The 13932-nt window shown below is 36.7% G+C and overlaps 2 protein-coding genes across 2 annotated transcripts; one reads left to right on the top strand and one right to left on the bottom strand.

Annotated features, from left to right (window-relative positions):
* The first annotated feature begins 2075 nt into the window (after positions 1-2075).
* Positions 2076-3131, top strand: SMIM10L1 (small integral membrane protein 10 like 1). Its single transcript, XM_054591429.1, has one exon. The coding sequence runs from the start codon at positions 2199-2201 to the stop codon at positions 2409-2411; it is 213 nt and encodes a 70-aa protein (XP_054447404.1). The 5' UTR covers positions 2076-2198; the 3' UTR covers positions 2412-3131.
* On the bottom strand, positions 2420-11738 carry LOC129084601 (taste receptor type 2 member 7-like). The gene is made up of 2 exons (XM_054590805.1): positions 10821-11738; positions 2420-2674 (listed from the first exon to the last, which is right to left on the bottom strand). Exons 1-2 carry the CDS (start codon positions 11736-11738, stop codon positions 2420-2422), a joined length of 1173 nt encoding a protein of 390 aa, XP_054446780.1.
* Between the last annotated feature and the right edge of the window lie 2194 nt (positions 11739-13932).

Raw genomic sequence — 13932 nt, 5'->3', positions numbered from 1 at the left:
TACATTTCAAAAAAAATCCCATTTTAGACATGGTTTCCACTTTAGTTTTATTTTGTTTTGAACTCGTGTTTCATCTCTTAGTAAAGATCTATTCCTTTTAGTTTTATTAGTTTAGCTTTTTTTCAGATACAACTGTGCTAGCCTTGAAGTTATTGTAACCATCTATTCCTCTAAATTTTGTATCTATTAAATAGAGACAAATAATAAATACTTTGAGGGGGGATTATTTTGAGACTTTATTGAGAAAATGTTTTTCCCTAAATAAATGCCTTATACATAATATAAGCCCCAAAAAAAGGTTGCCAGCTACTACTATTAACATATTACATAAGGAGGAGTAATAATACCGTCTGTTTCTTCTAATGCTGCCTGTTTATTATTGAGGAAAAAATAATTTAACTCCTGCTTGTTCTATGGAAACCTAAAAGAAAAAGTCAGTTTCTGTAATCAAGCTATATTTGATTTGTTTTTAAAAATCTGATGTTTTTCAAAGAAGCGAGCAAAATAGAACCAGAGACATGGAAATAAAAAACAAACTGACCAAAACCAAAGGGGAGGGACGAGGGAGATAACAGAGGAAAGAGGGGGGAGGGTCAAGTCAAAGAACATGTATATAAACGACCCATAGACAATGACAATGGAGAGGGGGGATTTGAATGTGGGAGGTAGGGAGTGCGCAGGGCAGGGGAGAGTAATGGGGGAAACCTGGGGACAACTGTAATTGAACAAAAATAAAAAAAGAAATAACAGTACAGAACCTGTAACACAGCAGTTCATTTTCGCTGTCATCTAAAGATTACACTTAAAACTAAAACTGTCTCTATCTTTCACTGTCTAATAACATTCTAATGGGTAGAAATAACCAGAATTTTTCTTCCAATGGGTTCTCAATCCTATATTCCACCATGAAACTAGGCCTAAATAAAAGGTTTTACACAAAAATAAAAAAATACAAATAAAAATCTGATCGTTTTGATCATTTTATTAGGTCATATATATGCATGCCATAAAAATATTCAATACTGCATGAAGGATGTGTACATTAACAAAGTACAACAGATATCAAAAGTTTAATTAAGTAAATATATTCAATGTTATTTTTGTTTTGCCATATAAACTAGCTTTTAAATATTTCCTGATAGAATGGCCCACAGAGTGGCCTTGATTTGAATCTTTACATCACATCTTCCATTCTTATTTTTCTCAACAGTATTACTATACCATCCATGTAACTTTAAAGACAGCCTCCCCTTTCAACATTCTTTAGGTCAAAGTAAGGGAAGCATTTGTGCTTCTTTATAACCACAAATGAAGTTTTAAAGGAATACTTCATTAACTCTCTACAGAGGAAAATCTGAAAAATAAAAGCCAATTAGCACATTAAGAACACAACCTACATGTTATAGGTTTCAGATCTTACTATATATAGGAAGTTCACCTCTAGTGGAAGGAAAGAAAAAAGGAAGTACTATATCAAGGAAGGAAGAATTGAAATTAATATTGTTGGATTCTATAAACAAAAATATTTTGAAGCTGAGAAATTTTGCCTATTGGTCCTCAGTCAGTTCCCCCACTCACCCCAGGATTACCCTACTTTTAAAGTTTGCCTCATTTATGAGCGAAGTTTTCTGTAAATAACAAATGATGAGCACAGCTAATGGACATTACTTAAAGAATAATAATTTGTGGTATTTTCAGGTGGCATTTAGCACATTAAAAACTGCATTGATTTTAAAACATTGCAAAATTATAAATACGTTGTAAATTGTAATTGCAAATACGTATATATTTATTTCTAGGCATATATGAAAAACTCAATTCCAGGATATGTTTTAGAATACAAGAAGGTCCACTGAGAGAACATAAGAATTTATTTTTTTAACTCCCAAACATTAACATACTTATATTCTTGTATTTCCCCTTTTAAGCTTACTATCGTTTTAAAGTGAAAATTATATCTGTATGACTGTCCGTAAGCGTTATGTGAAATAACGTGTATGGCATATATATAAATAACTGTCTTACTCTACCACGTTAAACTCTAAATGCTATTTATCATTAAGAGCTGCAGACAGGAAGGGGCGGAGCCGCAAGAGAGGAAGCGGCCGCAGACCGAGGCGCCCTTCGCCGGCCTGGCCGCTGGTCGGGGTCTGCGGGGCCTTCGGTGACCCTCGGCACCAAGCAGCGACACCGGGGCCATGGCCATGGACATCGCGGCAGCTCCGTCTTCCCTGGCCCTCGGGGTCTCGAGCCCGGCCGCGGTCCCCACCTCCTACGGGGTATTCTGCAAGGGGCTCTCCCGCACCCTGCTCGCCTTCTTCGAGCTGGCCTGGCAGCTGCGTACGAATTTCCCGTACTTCTACGTCGCGGGCTCGGTGATCCTCAACATCCGCTTGCAGGTACATTTTTAGCGCCCCGGTTACGCTAACGGTCCGTGGGCCAGCGCAATGGCGGACTCCCAGGAGGCCCGGCGGCGGCGGAGCAGAGCGGAGTTGCGCCTGACGGCCTCTTCAGTCTCGCGAGAGTCTCCCTTTGTCGTTGCACTTGCCCCTCTTAGCCAAGCTCCCCAGGCGGTCGTAGAAATCCTGCTGTGAGAGAGAGGAGTTACGGGATTTTCCACGGACAGTGAAGAATTTAATGAAGGCCCACAACCGTATTTAAGAAGCTGTGCATCCTTAAAATTAAGACGAACGGGATGTGTTATAAAAAAGGAAGGCTACTAAATTTTTCAGGAAAAAAATGTAAAATATGAGTTAACGGTTCAAACTAAAGTATCCTGAATTTCTGGAATACTGGATTGGATTGTAAGCAAGATATTGAATAAGAAGCTAAAGATCTTAAGGATATGATGTGGAAGTCATATATTTCTTCATCCCACAAGAGAAAACTGACAATCAGAAATTTTCATTGGAAAAAAAAACCTACTGGAAAAGCATCCTTCTAATGCCAAACCATGTAAAATGCTGCGGGGTTTTGAACAGAGGGTTGGCGTATAAGAAAGTGGACTCTATTTCAGTGTTCCTGTGAGTAGCATGGTTCAAGACCTTTGTGCCAAAGCGAAGAAAATCCAGTTACAGTACAAAGCCTGGCTATTTAATGAATAACATTTCAATAATCATAATTTATATAAATGTTGTTTATGGTCTTTTTCTTTTAAAAGAATAATTATGGTTACAAAGTGGAATGCAAATGTCAGCGTTGATAATGTAAAAGTACAGTTTCGAAGTGGGAATGTTGAAGGGAGGAGGGGACAGTAAATGAAATGGGAGTGGTGGCCTTATAAAGTGGGAAATTGAAAGCTACAGTTTTATTGATGAGGAAACATGGTCGTTTATTAGAGAGTAGCCGTAAAGTTGCTAAAACAGCAATGTAACTATATTAATCAGGGAGGAGAGTGGAAGAGAACAGCAGGAGGTCGGTAAGAAATGCCCAAAGATGGAGAGTCAGGTGGAGTCTCAAAAAGAAAAACAGAATATGTTGTGTTTGAATATAGAGTCAAGAAATTTTTTGTGTTTCAGGGTGTCTGGATAGTGGTCTGCACATTTTTAAAACATAAGAAAACAAAGCTGAGGCACATATGAACCCCAGGAAAAACAAAAAATTGTTAAAGAACTACACTGCATACCTCAACTGTGAATACTAGTAGTCATAAAGTCAGTCATAATTATATGAACACCAAATACAGATAGAACAAATGATTATGTAACGTGGGGTGCTGGAGAGGAGAGGTGTGTGTAATGGGGGAGAATCAGTCAAAAAAGCAGTATTGAACATGGTATTTTTTTTACAAAACGCAGTAAGAAACAGCTAAGAGTTAAAAGTGGTTGGAGAAAAAAAAGGATGGGTAGAGAAAACGTAGAGGTTTGCTGTTTTCCACAGTCTAACAGTATTATTTTGATTTTTCTTAACTATAGTTTTTTGATTAAAAATGAAATAAATTTCATTTTTAAAATTGGTCAGGTAATTGAAATGTGAACCTTGGGCTAAGAGATCCAGGGTGAAAGGATTGGGTTTTTAAATTAGCAGACCTCTGTTAAAATGCAAACTCTAATTTTGTGATTTTAGGTGAGTCCATTAATCTGCCTCAGCCCCAGCTTCCTCAACTATTAAATAAGGGTAAAGTACCCCCCTGGGCCAGTCAGTCTGAGAATTAAAAATAAGCCTGCTTTAGTGCTTGATATCTGCACAATAAACAGTATTTGTTACAACAGTATCTCAACATACAAATAAAGCTTAAAACTCACTTATGGAATGCCTGCTTTTCCAGTGGAGATTTTTCAGTCCTAAAGAGGATATGTGGTGTATTAACCCTAGGGGTGTGAGGAAGAGCCTCCAAGGAGATTTTGGTGAGACCTTTGAGCTGAAAGGGGCTATTATCTAGCAAGGTAAAAATTTAAACTTACTTGCAGCGTTCTATATTTTTACTAATTATCTGCAACAAACAGTCATTCTCTAGGGTTATAAAATAAGCGTTCCACCCAACACCATGTCTGGATTTTGGTAATTGTTCTTCCTGCCCTTTGCTCTTCATCCCCAGCCACACTATGGAGCACATCCTTCTCTTTCTACTTAAACTTTTTTCGGTCTTCCCTTCCCCCTCCATGGTTACTCTGCCTGTGTTTTAAGACTCAGTTCAGATGTCACTCTCCTCAAGTTTTTCCCAGATACCTATGACCAGATTAGCGTTCATTTCTTTTACTCTAAGGGTTGTGTCAATATCAACCTATGCCATTTTCATAGGCCGCCTTAATTTTTTTTAAGATTTTATTTATTTATTTTTAGAGAGGGGAAAGGAGGGAGAAAAAGGGAGAGAAACATCGATGTGTGGTTGCATCTCACACATCCCCTACTGGGGTCCTGGCCAGCAACCCAGGCATGTGCCCCACACTGGGAATCAAACCGGTGACCCTTTGGTTTGCAGGCCAACATTTAATCCACTGAGCCACACCAACTAGGATGTATTTTTGCCTAATTATTCATTAATTTTCAGATTTTTTTAATATCATGGAAGACATTTCTAGAATCTCTTTCCTTGGTAATTACATATTGCTGTGCTAGAGTGTAGGAACTAAGATATTTTAGTCTAAAATATCACAAATGTAATTTGAGACAGGGAACTTAAAAATGACAGACATCACTATTCTCTAGAGGTACTGATGTCTCAGTTTGTAACATAAAAGAATGTGACTGCCATTAGCCCTGGAATGGTGAGATACAGAGATGGCTCCCCACTTCAACCTTTTTTCTTCAGCTCTGTTTTCTGCTACACTGAAGGAACTAATACTGTATTTTACAGCCTGGAGTATCAGCAAACATAGTAGGAACTGAATGAAAGCTCCTTGATTTAACATTTATTCTTCACAATTGTTCTTAAACCTAGATGTGCATTTTTCTTCCCATATGATACAACTCAATGATGTTTCCCGGGGAGAAAGCAATATTTTTGCCCTGACTAAACCAATTCTAATTTACAAATAATTTTATTCCTCTTGGCCTCCTTTCAGGTAACATCTGTGAAGCCAAAGATTTTGTTTGTTCATCACTCTCTCCCCTAGAACATTGCCAAATGCAAAATACATAATAAATCTTGTTGAATGAATGCCAAATTAGTTGGTTTTCTACAAATAGTCATTAGTCAATAAAGGAAATAAAGATATATTGGCCCCTGATATTAAGGTGGCCCACTTAATTGTCCATAAAGTGCGTCTTTTCGGTCCATTATGAATATTGATTGGTCCAGGGACTCTTCAAGCATGACAAAGCAAAAGAGGTGGTGTAATTCTGATCAATAAAGAAAAAAACTTGTTTATGAAGTGTAACTGATAAGAGTGATGGGAAATAGTGACTGGTGGAGTTTAACTATGAAAGGGAAAAAGGGATCATAGTAAGAACTGAAAGGGAACAATAATTTGTTAAAGTTGAGAGTAAGAGCGCATGCAGTTACTTGGCTAAAAGAGCATATCACTATCAGCATTTTTAAATTTATTGAGGTTTTATATCAGGAACTATGAAAAGTTATTTACATTCAAAATCTCCATAATTCTCTTATGTACCCTATAAGGAGGACAGTTTCATCATCATTTTTTCAGAGAAGGAAACTGGGACATAAAGTGGCTAAGTAACTTTCACAAGGTCATAGTGACTGGCCAAACTGCAACTGAATCTCGAGTTTATTCCTCGATTGGGGGTTCAATTTTTTTTAATTTTTTAGTAATCCCACTTTTCTCAAATTTTCAAACAGTAGTACCTAAATAATAGCAGTATCTTAATTATTGAGGGTTTTATGTATTAGAATAAATATTCAATATGATGTGATGTGTAAAGTCAAGTATCTCATACTCTGCTGCCTAAAGTCATTTGGCCTGTTTATGTGGGAGAGGAAGAAGGGATGGAGGGAGACAAGAAAGGACACTTCTGAGGGATGGTAAGGAGTAGAGATCAGGCCATGATGAATATTGAAGCTGTGCCCATCACTGCCCTAGGAGACCTAACTAAATTTTATTACAAAATCTTGTAGTCTTATTTTAGTGGAGGCTTTTCTTGGTGGAGCATCAATAGTACTTGATAGAGTCAAGAAGAAAATGGGACTCACACATGGAGACAGAAAGGAATGGGAATGGAAAGTTGGCACCAGTGACCGACCTTCGGCCATGAGGCTCAGGGTGGCTAAGAATGCGGCCCAACATAAAATCGTAAAACATGAGATTTTTTTTTGTGATTACGTCTCACTGTGTATTTCACGTGTGGCCCAAGACAGCTCTTTTTCTTCCTTTGTGGCTCAGAAGTGCCAAAAGTTTGGACTCCACTGGTTTAGGGATATAGGGGCAAAAGAAGAGAGAGAAAGATTGTAATGCCAGAAACTTTGAACCTGGAAAGTCGTCTGAAGATTCAACTTCCAGGCAATTGAATCAAAAAAAGATCCCATGCCGTAACTATCAGAATCCCCAACATTTGGGTTGGACTGAGTCACAACAATCCACTTCTTGTATTACCGTGAGTGTGGAATTTTCTTGCAATTTTTACAACACTTGATAGCCTATTGCCCAATAAGATTACCACCAGGCCGTGTCATGAATCTTTGCAGTTGAAGTCCCTACCTCCTCACCCCTAATACCCACAAATACAAATCTCAGCAATGCTCTTGGGATAATTGGCCAAAGAACATTGAGTGCCTACAACGAATGAAGAAATTGGAATTCTTAGTAGTTTTAATTGCAGTTCATCTGAGAATATCACTTGTAGTTTCTGTCCAAACTAGGATTCTGGAGCAAACATAGGAAACTCTTGACCATTCTTAATGGTTTTCAAGTACCAAGTATGTAGGTGTCTCCACAGCGAAGTAGTAGAGGGCATCAATGAACAAAAAAAAGGAATGTAGGTAATTCATATATTGAGTGACACAGATTGGGTATACCTTTTTATAGGGACCAAAATGAGAAAAAGTAAACCACAAAACCAAAAGGCAAAAATCACTAATGAAATACTGTACCTAGAATGTCTTGGCTCTGAAATCGTTGGCATAGTAATAGAGATTTTATCCAATGAATAAACAAAAAGATACTTAGTTTTCAAATAGAGCTGTTTTTCAAGAAGCTATTTTAGCTTTTTAATTGATAAAAATAAAACTTTTAAAGCATCCTAAACTGAAGTCAAAAAGGGAATATAATTAATAAAAGCCTTAAAATTCAAAGGTCAGGTTAGCTCTATATAAACAGGAAAAGAAATTATTTTTAAAAGTAACTCATTTAAACATGGGGCTAAGGAATAGAGGTAACAATATACAAGTTAAGATAGTGCCTCTGCTTTCTGAAACTCTTATCTACATTGGTATCCCCCAAAATTGCTAAAATTGAAAATAGCCCATGTGTTACCTGTGATTTTTTTTTTCCAAAAAATGACCACCCCCTTCCAAAAAACATGGTCTTTTTTCTGAATGTATCAAACCAACCACTTGGTGGTTTGTTTTTTGTTTTTTTTTTCTAAATGAAGGTCTATTCTGGGCAATCCAGTGCAACATAGATCTTTGTAGACAGTATTAACCAATATCACAAGTGAGTAGATGGCGTAAGTATAGGTTTTGCAGATGGCCCCCTTGTTTTTGTACTTCAATAAAGGAAGGCCCTGGCTCAGAAGACATGAGGGTTAAGCAAGCAGCAGCTGACAAAATACCTGAATCACATGAGATTCAACATTGTTACATTCTTTGAAATAATGTACTGATCCATGCATATTCCCACCTAAACCTTTTCTGTCAGTAAAGTTCAAGACAACCTGGCCCAAACACTAGAAAATCTTTTCAGGTGAAGTTCTAGGTGTAGGGCAGGGCTCAAGCATAAGCCTCTTTTGACATTAGAAACCGGTTATTTGCAACTCTCCTGTTCTCAGGTGTGGGCAAACTGAAAGGAATAAAATTCATTATTCAAAACTAAAAAGTTTATTTTGGAAGGAGTAATTGGCAAAAAAGCAATGACCATCATTTTTCCAACAATTTGGTCTCAGAGTAGGATATAATTCTTTCCAGATTGCATGGGACTCGCTATGGATGTGAAAGCAGTAGCTTTTCTTGGACTATGGCTGAGGTGTCTAACGCAGGCCCATGGTATGGTAAGAGGAAGCACAGAGCTTAATCTCAAAATTCCAGTTTAATAGGGAGAATGCAATACTTTGGTAGGCACTGACCAGCCTATACCATTTTAATAGTCATTTTCTGTGCTATTATCAAGAATAGGCCTCTGCTTCTTAGAGCTTCATCTGTCCAAAATTATTACGTGAGAAATGAAGACTTACTTCTAATGAGACATTCACTGCAAAATCCCACTCATAAGAAGCAAGAGGGATACATAGTTTAAATCGTTTTTAAAATCTTACTCTTTAAAGAAAATGTAACATTAAAATGTAAATCTTAAAACTATGCTTGCTTCTATTAAGTACAAGGTAATCTTTAATCTTTTTTCTGAAGAGGATACTTTCTAAACCACACTATCCTCAATATGTGAACCTAATTATAGCCAGTATGACTAGAATTTCACCTTTCCTAAACTAAGATAATCACAGTTACAATCATTGGGAAACATCTTTATTTTTTTATTTGTTTTAAAGATTGTATTTATTTATTTTTAGAGAAAGGGGAAGGGACGGAGAAACAGAGAGGGAGAAATATCAATGTGTGGTTGCCTCTCATGTGCCCCTTACTGGAGACCTGGCCCACAACCCAGGAATGTGCCCTGACTGGGAATCGAACCGCTAACCCTTTAATTTGCAGGCCAGCACTCAATACACTGAATCACACCAGCCAGGGCCCCTTTTTTATTTTTTTTCTTTCAGTTTTATAAGATGTAATTAACATACAGCACTGTATAAGTTTAAGGTATACAGCATAATGACTTATCCATAATAAGTTGACATCCAGCATCTCATATGGAAACCAAAAAAACTCTTGCCTTGTGATGGGAACTTTTAGAATCCACTCACTTAGAACCTTTCAAATACACCATAAAGCAGTATTAATTATACTAATCACGCTGTACATTACATCCCCAATACTTATCTTATGACTAGAAGTTTATAGGTTTTGACCACCTTCATCCAATTCCTCTGTTCCCACCCAGGAAATTTCTTACATAGTTTCCAACATAATGAATGCAATCTAAAAATTTAAATCTTTATGTATGATAACATGTTATCATCATCACTGTAGATACATCTGAGCACCCCATGGCATATTTCCATAGAGTAAGAGCACACTTTACAAAGCCCTTAGGGTTTTTATCCTCTTCCCAGCATCGTACTTGACCTAAAACCCTATGAAAATTAACTTATAACCCACATAAGAGTCAACATTTATTGATATTTTCTAGTTTGTTTTTGGTTGCTCCCAGCACTGAAAAATCATGACAATAATAAACTCTAGCAAAGACTTCTCCATTATTGACAGTTTTTAAATATGTTTGCAATTATAATCGTTAAGATAATTATAAACACATTCAAAATTGTAGTATCATTAGCAAGCAGAATTTTACTACCTGCTGGCCTTTATATACCTTTTCAGCTACTTTGATTTCATGTCAATTATTTTATTTTAAAAGTCAACTCAGCACAATATAGACACATAAACATTTCTAAAACTCACACAAATGTGAATTTTCTTGTAAACTTTCTGTTTTTATCCCAGGTGAGTTGGTTATGTTCTCTTCACCAAGTGACACTAGTGTTCATACAATTTTTACACGCACACACACCCTACACACAAACTCGGTGTCCAGGTATGACTCATCCTTGTAGAGTAGACACAAGTATTACTACACACAGTAATTATTATTTAATTTCCTATTATAAATTCAGTAGAATTCTCTCTTATTCTGCAAAGATAGTATCTATTCTAGCTTGGATTCTTAATGATAGTCTGTTTTAAAAGATAAGTCTTATGAAATTTTTAACTTAATATTGTAAAAATATTTCACTTGCTACAGCTTAGAAGGCATTTTTATTTCTAAATAATGTGTTTTCCTCACATGTACATGTAATAAATATTTGTCAGGACATATAAAATTAATACACATTGCATTATATAATTTATATGCGTATTGTCTTATTTTTTTGTTACTAGCAAGTATTATAATGACAATAATGCTTACTTTTTTTTAAATGTTGAGTAGATTGTTAGTTTATAGGCCATTCTAGGGAAAGCTTGATGCTCACTAGTATCTAAAAGAATCCAGTGAGAAAAACAGGAGTTAAAATGAATCTTCAGTGTCTCCTCACTAAATTAATTTTTTTAGAATATAGAAAATTCTGGAAAATCTATGAAGCTGAAGGTTCACCTTTTTCAGGTGGCAATTAAGATGCCACAGTAGTTCCAAAGCAGTTTGTCTCAGCTTGCTATTTCCCAAAATTAGAATAAATGAGTGGCCCGAAGGAAAAATAGTCGATGTGAACGCGATAACCAGATTGGCCTGCTGTTTCTTCACTAAAAGATAACACCAACCTGTTAATATGAAGGAAGAAAAATGAAACGTGAAGAGGAGGAGAAAAGACATCACCATTTTCATGGCCTTTTTATGGGCTTCTGTGCTGAAGTCCCTAGAGCTGGAGTTCATCTGCACATTCCTGGTGTGTCTCCTCAAGGAGAGAAATAAAAGGAACAGTGAAGTCAGAGACAGAAGAAAGGGAATTAAGTACATAAAATTAGAAACAATCAAGCCCTTAACATGCAGAGTTTTACTTACATCTGAAGACCATGTTGAGTTTTTTTCGTGTCTTTTATAGGCATTAAACCACAAATAAGCTAATGAATCTATTGATTCAAGGTTGAGAAACAGAGAAAACAAAGATGCCAGTGGAAGCACAAGTAACACTTTGCTAATTCTCCACCTGAGCCAGGCAAAGCAGGGATGGGAGAAATTGGCTATTCTAAAGAAATAGAAAATGCTTAGAGAGGAGGCAAACCAGGCAGCAAGGTAATGGGATAGTGTCCAAAACATAGCAATACAGTTTGCTAGTTTTTCGATGGAATATAGATGTGGCCATAACACCATTATAAATGAATCAAATACTGTTATCCAAAGAAGAGTGATTCTGGAGAGAGCCAAGCTGGTGAGGATGCAGTCAACTGATGAAAGTTTTTGACCCTTCACCCAGTCAACGCAGTTAACTAGTATAATGAACCCATTCCCCAACATTCCAGTTATTAATTCTCCTCCTATAGCTATCAGAAGAATATTTTCAGTTCCAGATGGCATTTCTTGTAAAAAGAATCCAGAAAGCTAATATTATGTTCTGCTGATTGTTAAGCTGTCAAATGTTATAGAATAATATCCAATTTGATTCTTTTCAGATATTGTCTCACTTATCTTCTGAAAGATTTCCTTTCATTCCAGGCATAGGTCTAAAATAAGAGCACGGAGATCCTATCTCACAGACCTTAGTGAGAAACTTGAACACAACTTTCAATCAGCTGCTGATTTCCAAATTGAACAGTAAAGGTACCCACTCATCACTGGCAATGACAGCTGTTTTCCATTTGTGAGGACCTCTGGAAAAGTCAAATCAGGTATGCAAACATGCAAATACGAGGCAGATTTCTTTATACTGATTTGCACTTTTTCTTTTCAATTGAAACTCAGTACTATTTGGATTCAATTTCTTAATTTTAGTAGATTTACCTAAAAACAGTCTCTATAATAGCACATTATTCATTAATTTCACATAATAAAATCCATATTTTAGATACTATTATACATGAAATAAATGTAATAAAAGGAAGCAACATAAAGGAGCTCACGGAGTAATGTAAAAAGCAACATTAGCTAAAATATTACTACTGAATGTGACAGAAGTTTGACCAAAATGTAGCTGCCATAAAGAGGAGGGTGCTGCAAAAACCTATGGTTAGTAGTTAATTCTAGTTTCATGCAGATAACTACAACTAGCTTGGGTCTGGAAGCTTTTTAGTATTTCTTGAAGAAATACATAAAACGGAAATGATTTTTCAGAATGACATAAAAGCATATGCAAGGGTACAAAAATCGGACCTCTCTTTAAGATTTTACCATGAATTTTTTAGCTTTGTTTCCAATAAATTACTACCTATATGATTCTGAAACGGCTATTGTCAGCTTAGAGAAAGACAATAGTAAGAAAAATATAAGGTTAAAAACAAGCCTAAAACAAGGAGCAAGGGTGAGACTTTCTCCTTTTTATTAATTATGCTTTTGGTAAAATCCTTTGTCCCATAAAGTTAATTTAAAGTAAAATATATTTTAGCTTGGTTTTTTTGTTTTGTTTTGTTTTGTTTGTTGTTTTTTTTTTTTTTTTTTTGCTTCAACAAACAAGTAACTCTAATACAGTGATTTTTCAACTTTGACTGCAAATTGGAATTACCTGGGGAGCTATAAGTATATATACTGTGTGATGCCTAGGAACCACCCACAGGGACTCTCACTTAATTGGTCTGGAATATTTTTGGCACTCATTGAGAGCTCCTTAATCTGTGCTTTACAATGCCTCCTAAACCCAGACAAAAAAGTCTTTCTACCCACAAGCTGCAAATCTGAAGATTCTCCAGGAACAAGACAGGATTTTGCCCGTTGGTCCTCTTAAATGCATTCCTCATTCAGCCTGTTTTGACTCTGGTTGACAAATAATCTTTCGTGTTGGTCTCAGCCTATCGATAGTGATGCTTTCATGCCGGAGGCGCTCATCTGGGCCCATACTACTGGTGGGAATCCCCCACCCAAGCGTTTCTCTGCCAGAGCCCATGGCTGTGTCTGGACTAGCCCTTGTGGTCCTTATGATTGCAAGACCCACCTCAGCAACAACCATCAGGGAATTTAAAGAACAAGATTTATTACTCACAAGTCCTAGAGTGTACACAGCCACACAAGGAAGTCACAGGTAGAGAAAGAGAGAAAGTTCAGACTTAGGGTTCTACCTTTATTGGGATTGAGGGTAGGGTAGCAAGGGTTTCACAGGTTCACTCTTTATTGGTGAATTTAAAACATAGAAGTGGGAATTAGGGCCCAGGAAGGGAAAAGTGGAGTCACTCAAGCAGTCAATTATCTAGGTTATCCAAGACTTTCTAAATGGGGAACTTTGTGGGTTGGAGCAACCTGGCTTCTTATCTAGGTATTTTACTAGTAGCTATGTCATACAATTGGCAATATGTTTGTTCAAGATGGATATCCTTGAAAGGGATACCTCAGCAATTAAAAACTTAATATCAGGGACTTACGCTACATAACCTTGGCAACAACAGAAGCTCCATGAGGGAAGCGTCAATTTTGTTCTTGACCACTGATCTATTTTCAATTCCTTGAACAGTGAGGGCTTGGCACATAGTAGGCCTTCTATAAGTATTTTCTAAAGGAATGAGTGCAAACTTAGTTGGTAATCCTATTGGGAACACAGAAAAAGAGAAGATGAATAAGATGACTA

This window comes from Pteronotus mesoamericanus, unplaced genomic scaffold (genome assembly GCF_021234165.1).
Source record: "Pteronotus mesoamericanus isolate MK-2021 breed Mesoamerican mustached bat unplaced genomic scaffold, CSHL_Meso_final scaffold_21, whole genome shotgun sequence".
Taxonomy (NCBI): domain Eukaryota; kingdom Metazoa; phylum Chordata; class Mammalia; order Chiroptera; family Mormoopidae; genus Pteronotus; species Pteronotus mesoamericanus.
This window is presented reverse-complemented; position numbering and strand designations above follow the sequence as displayed.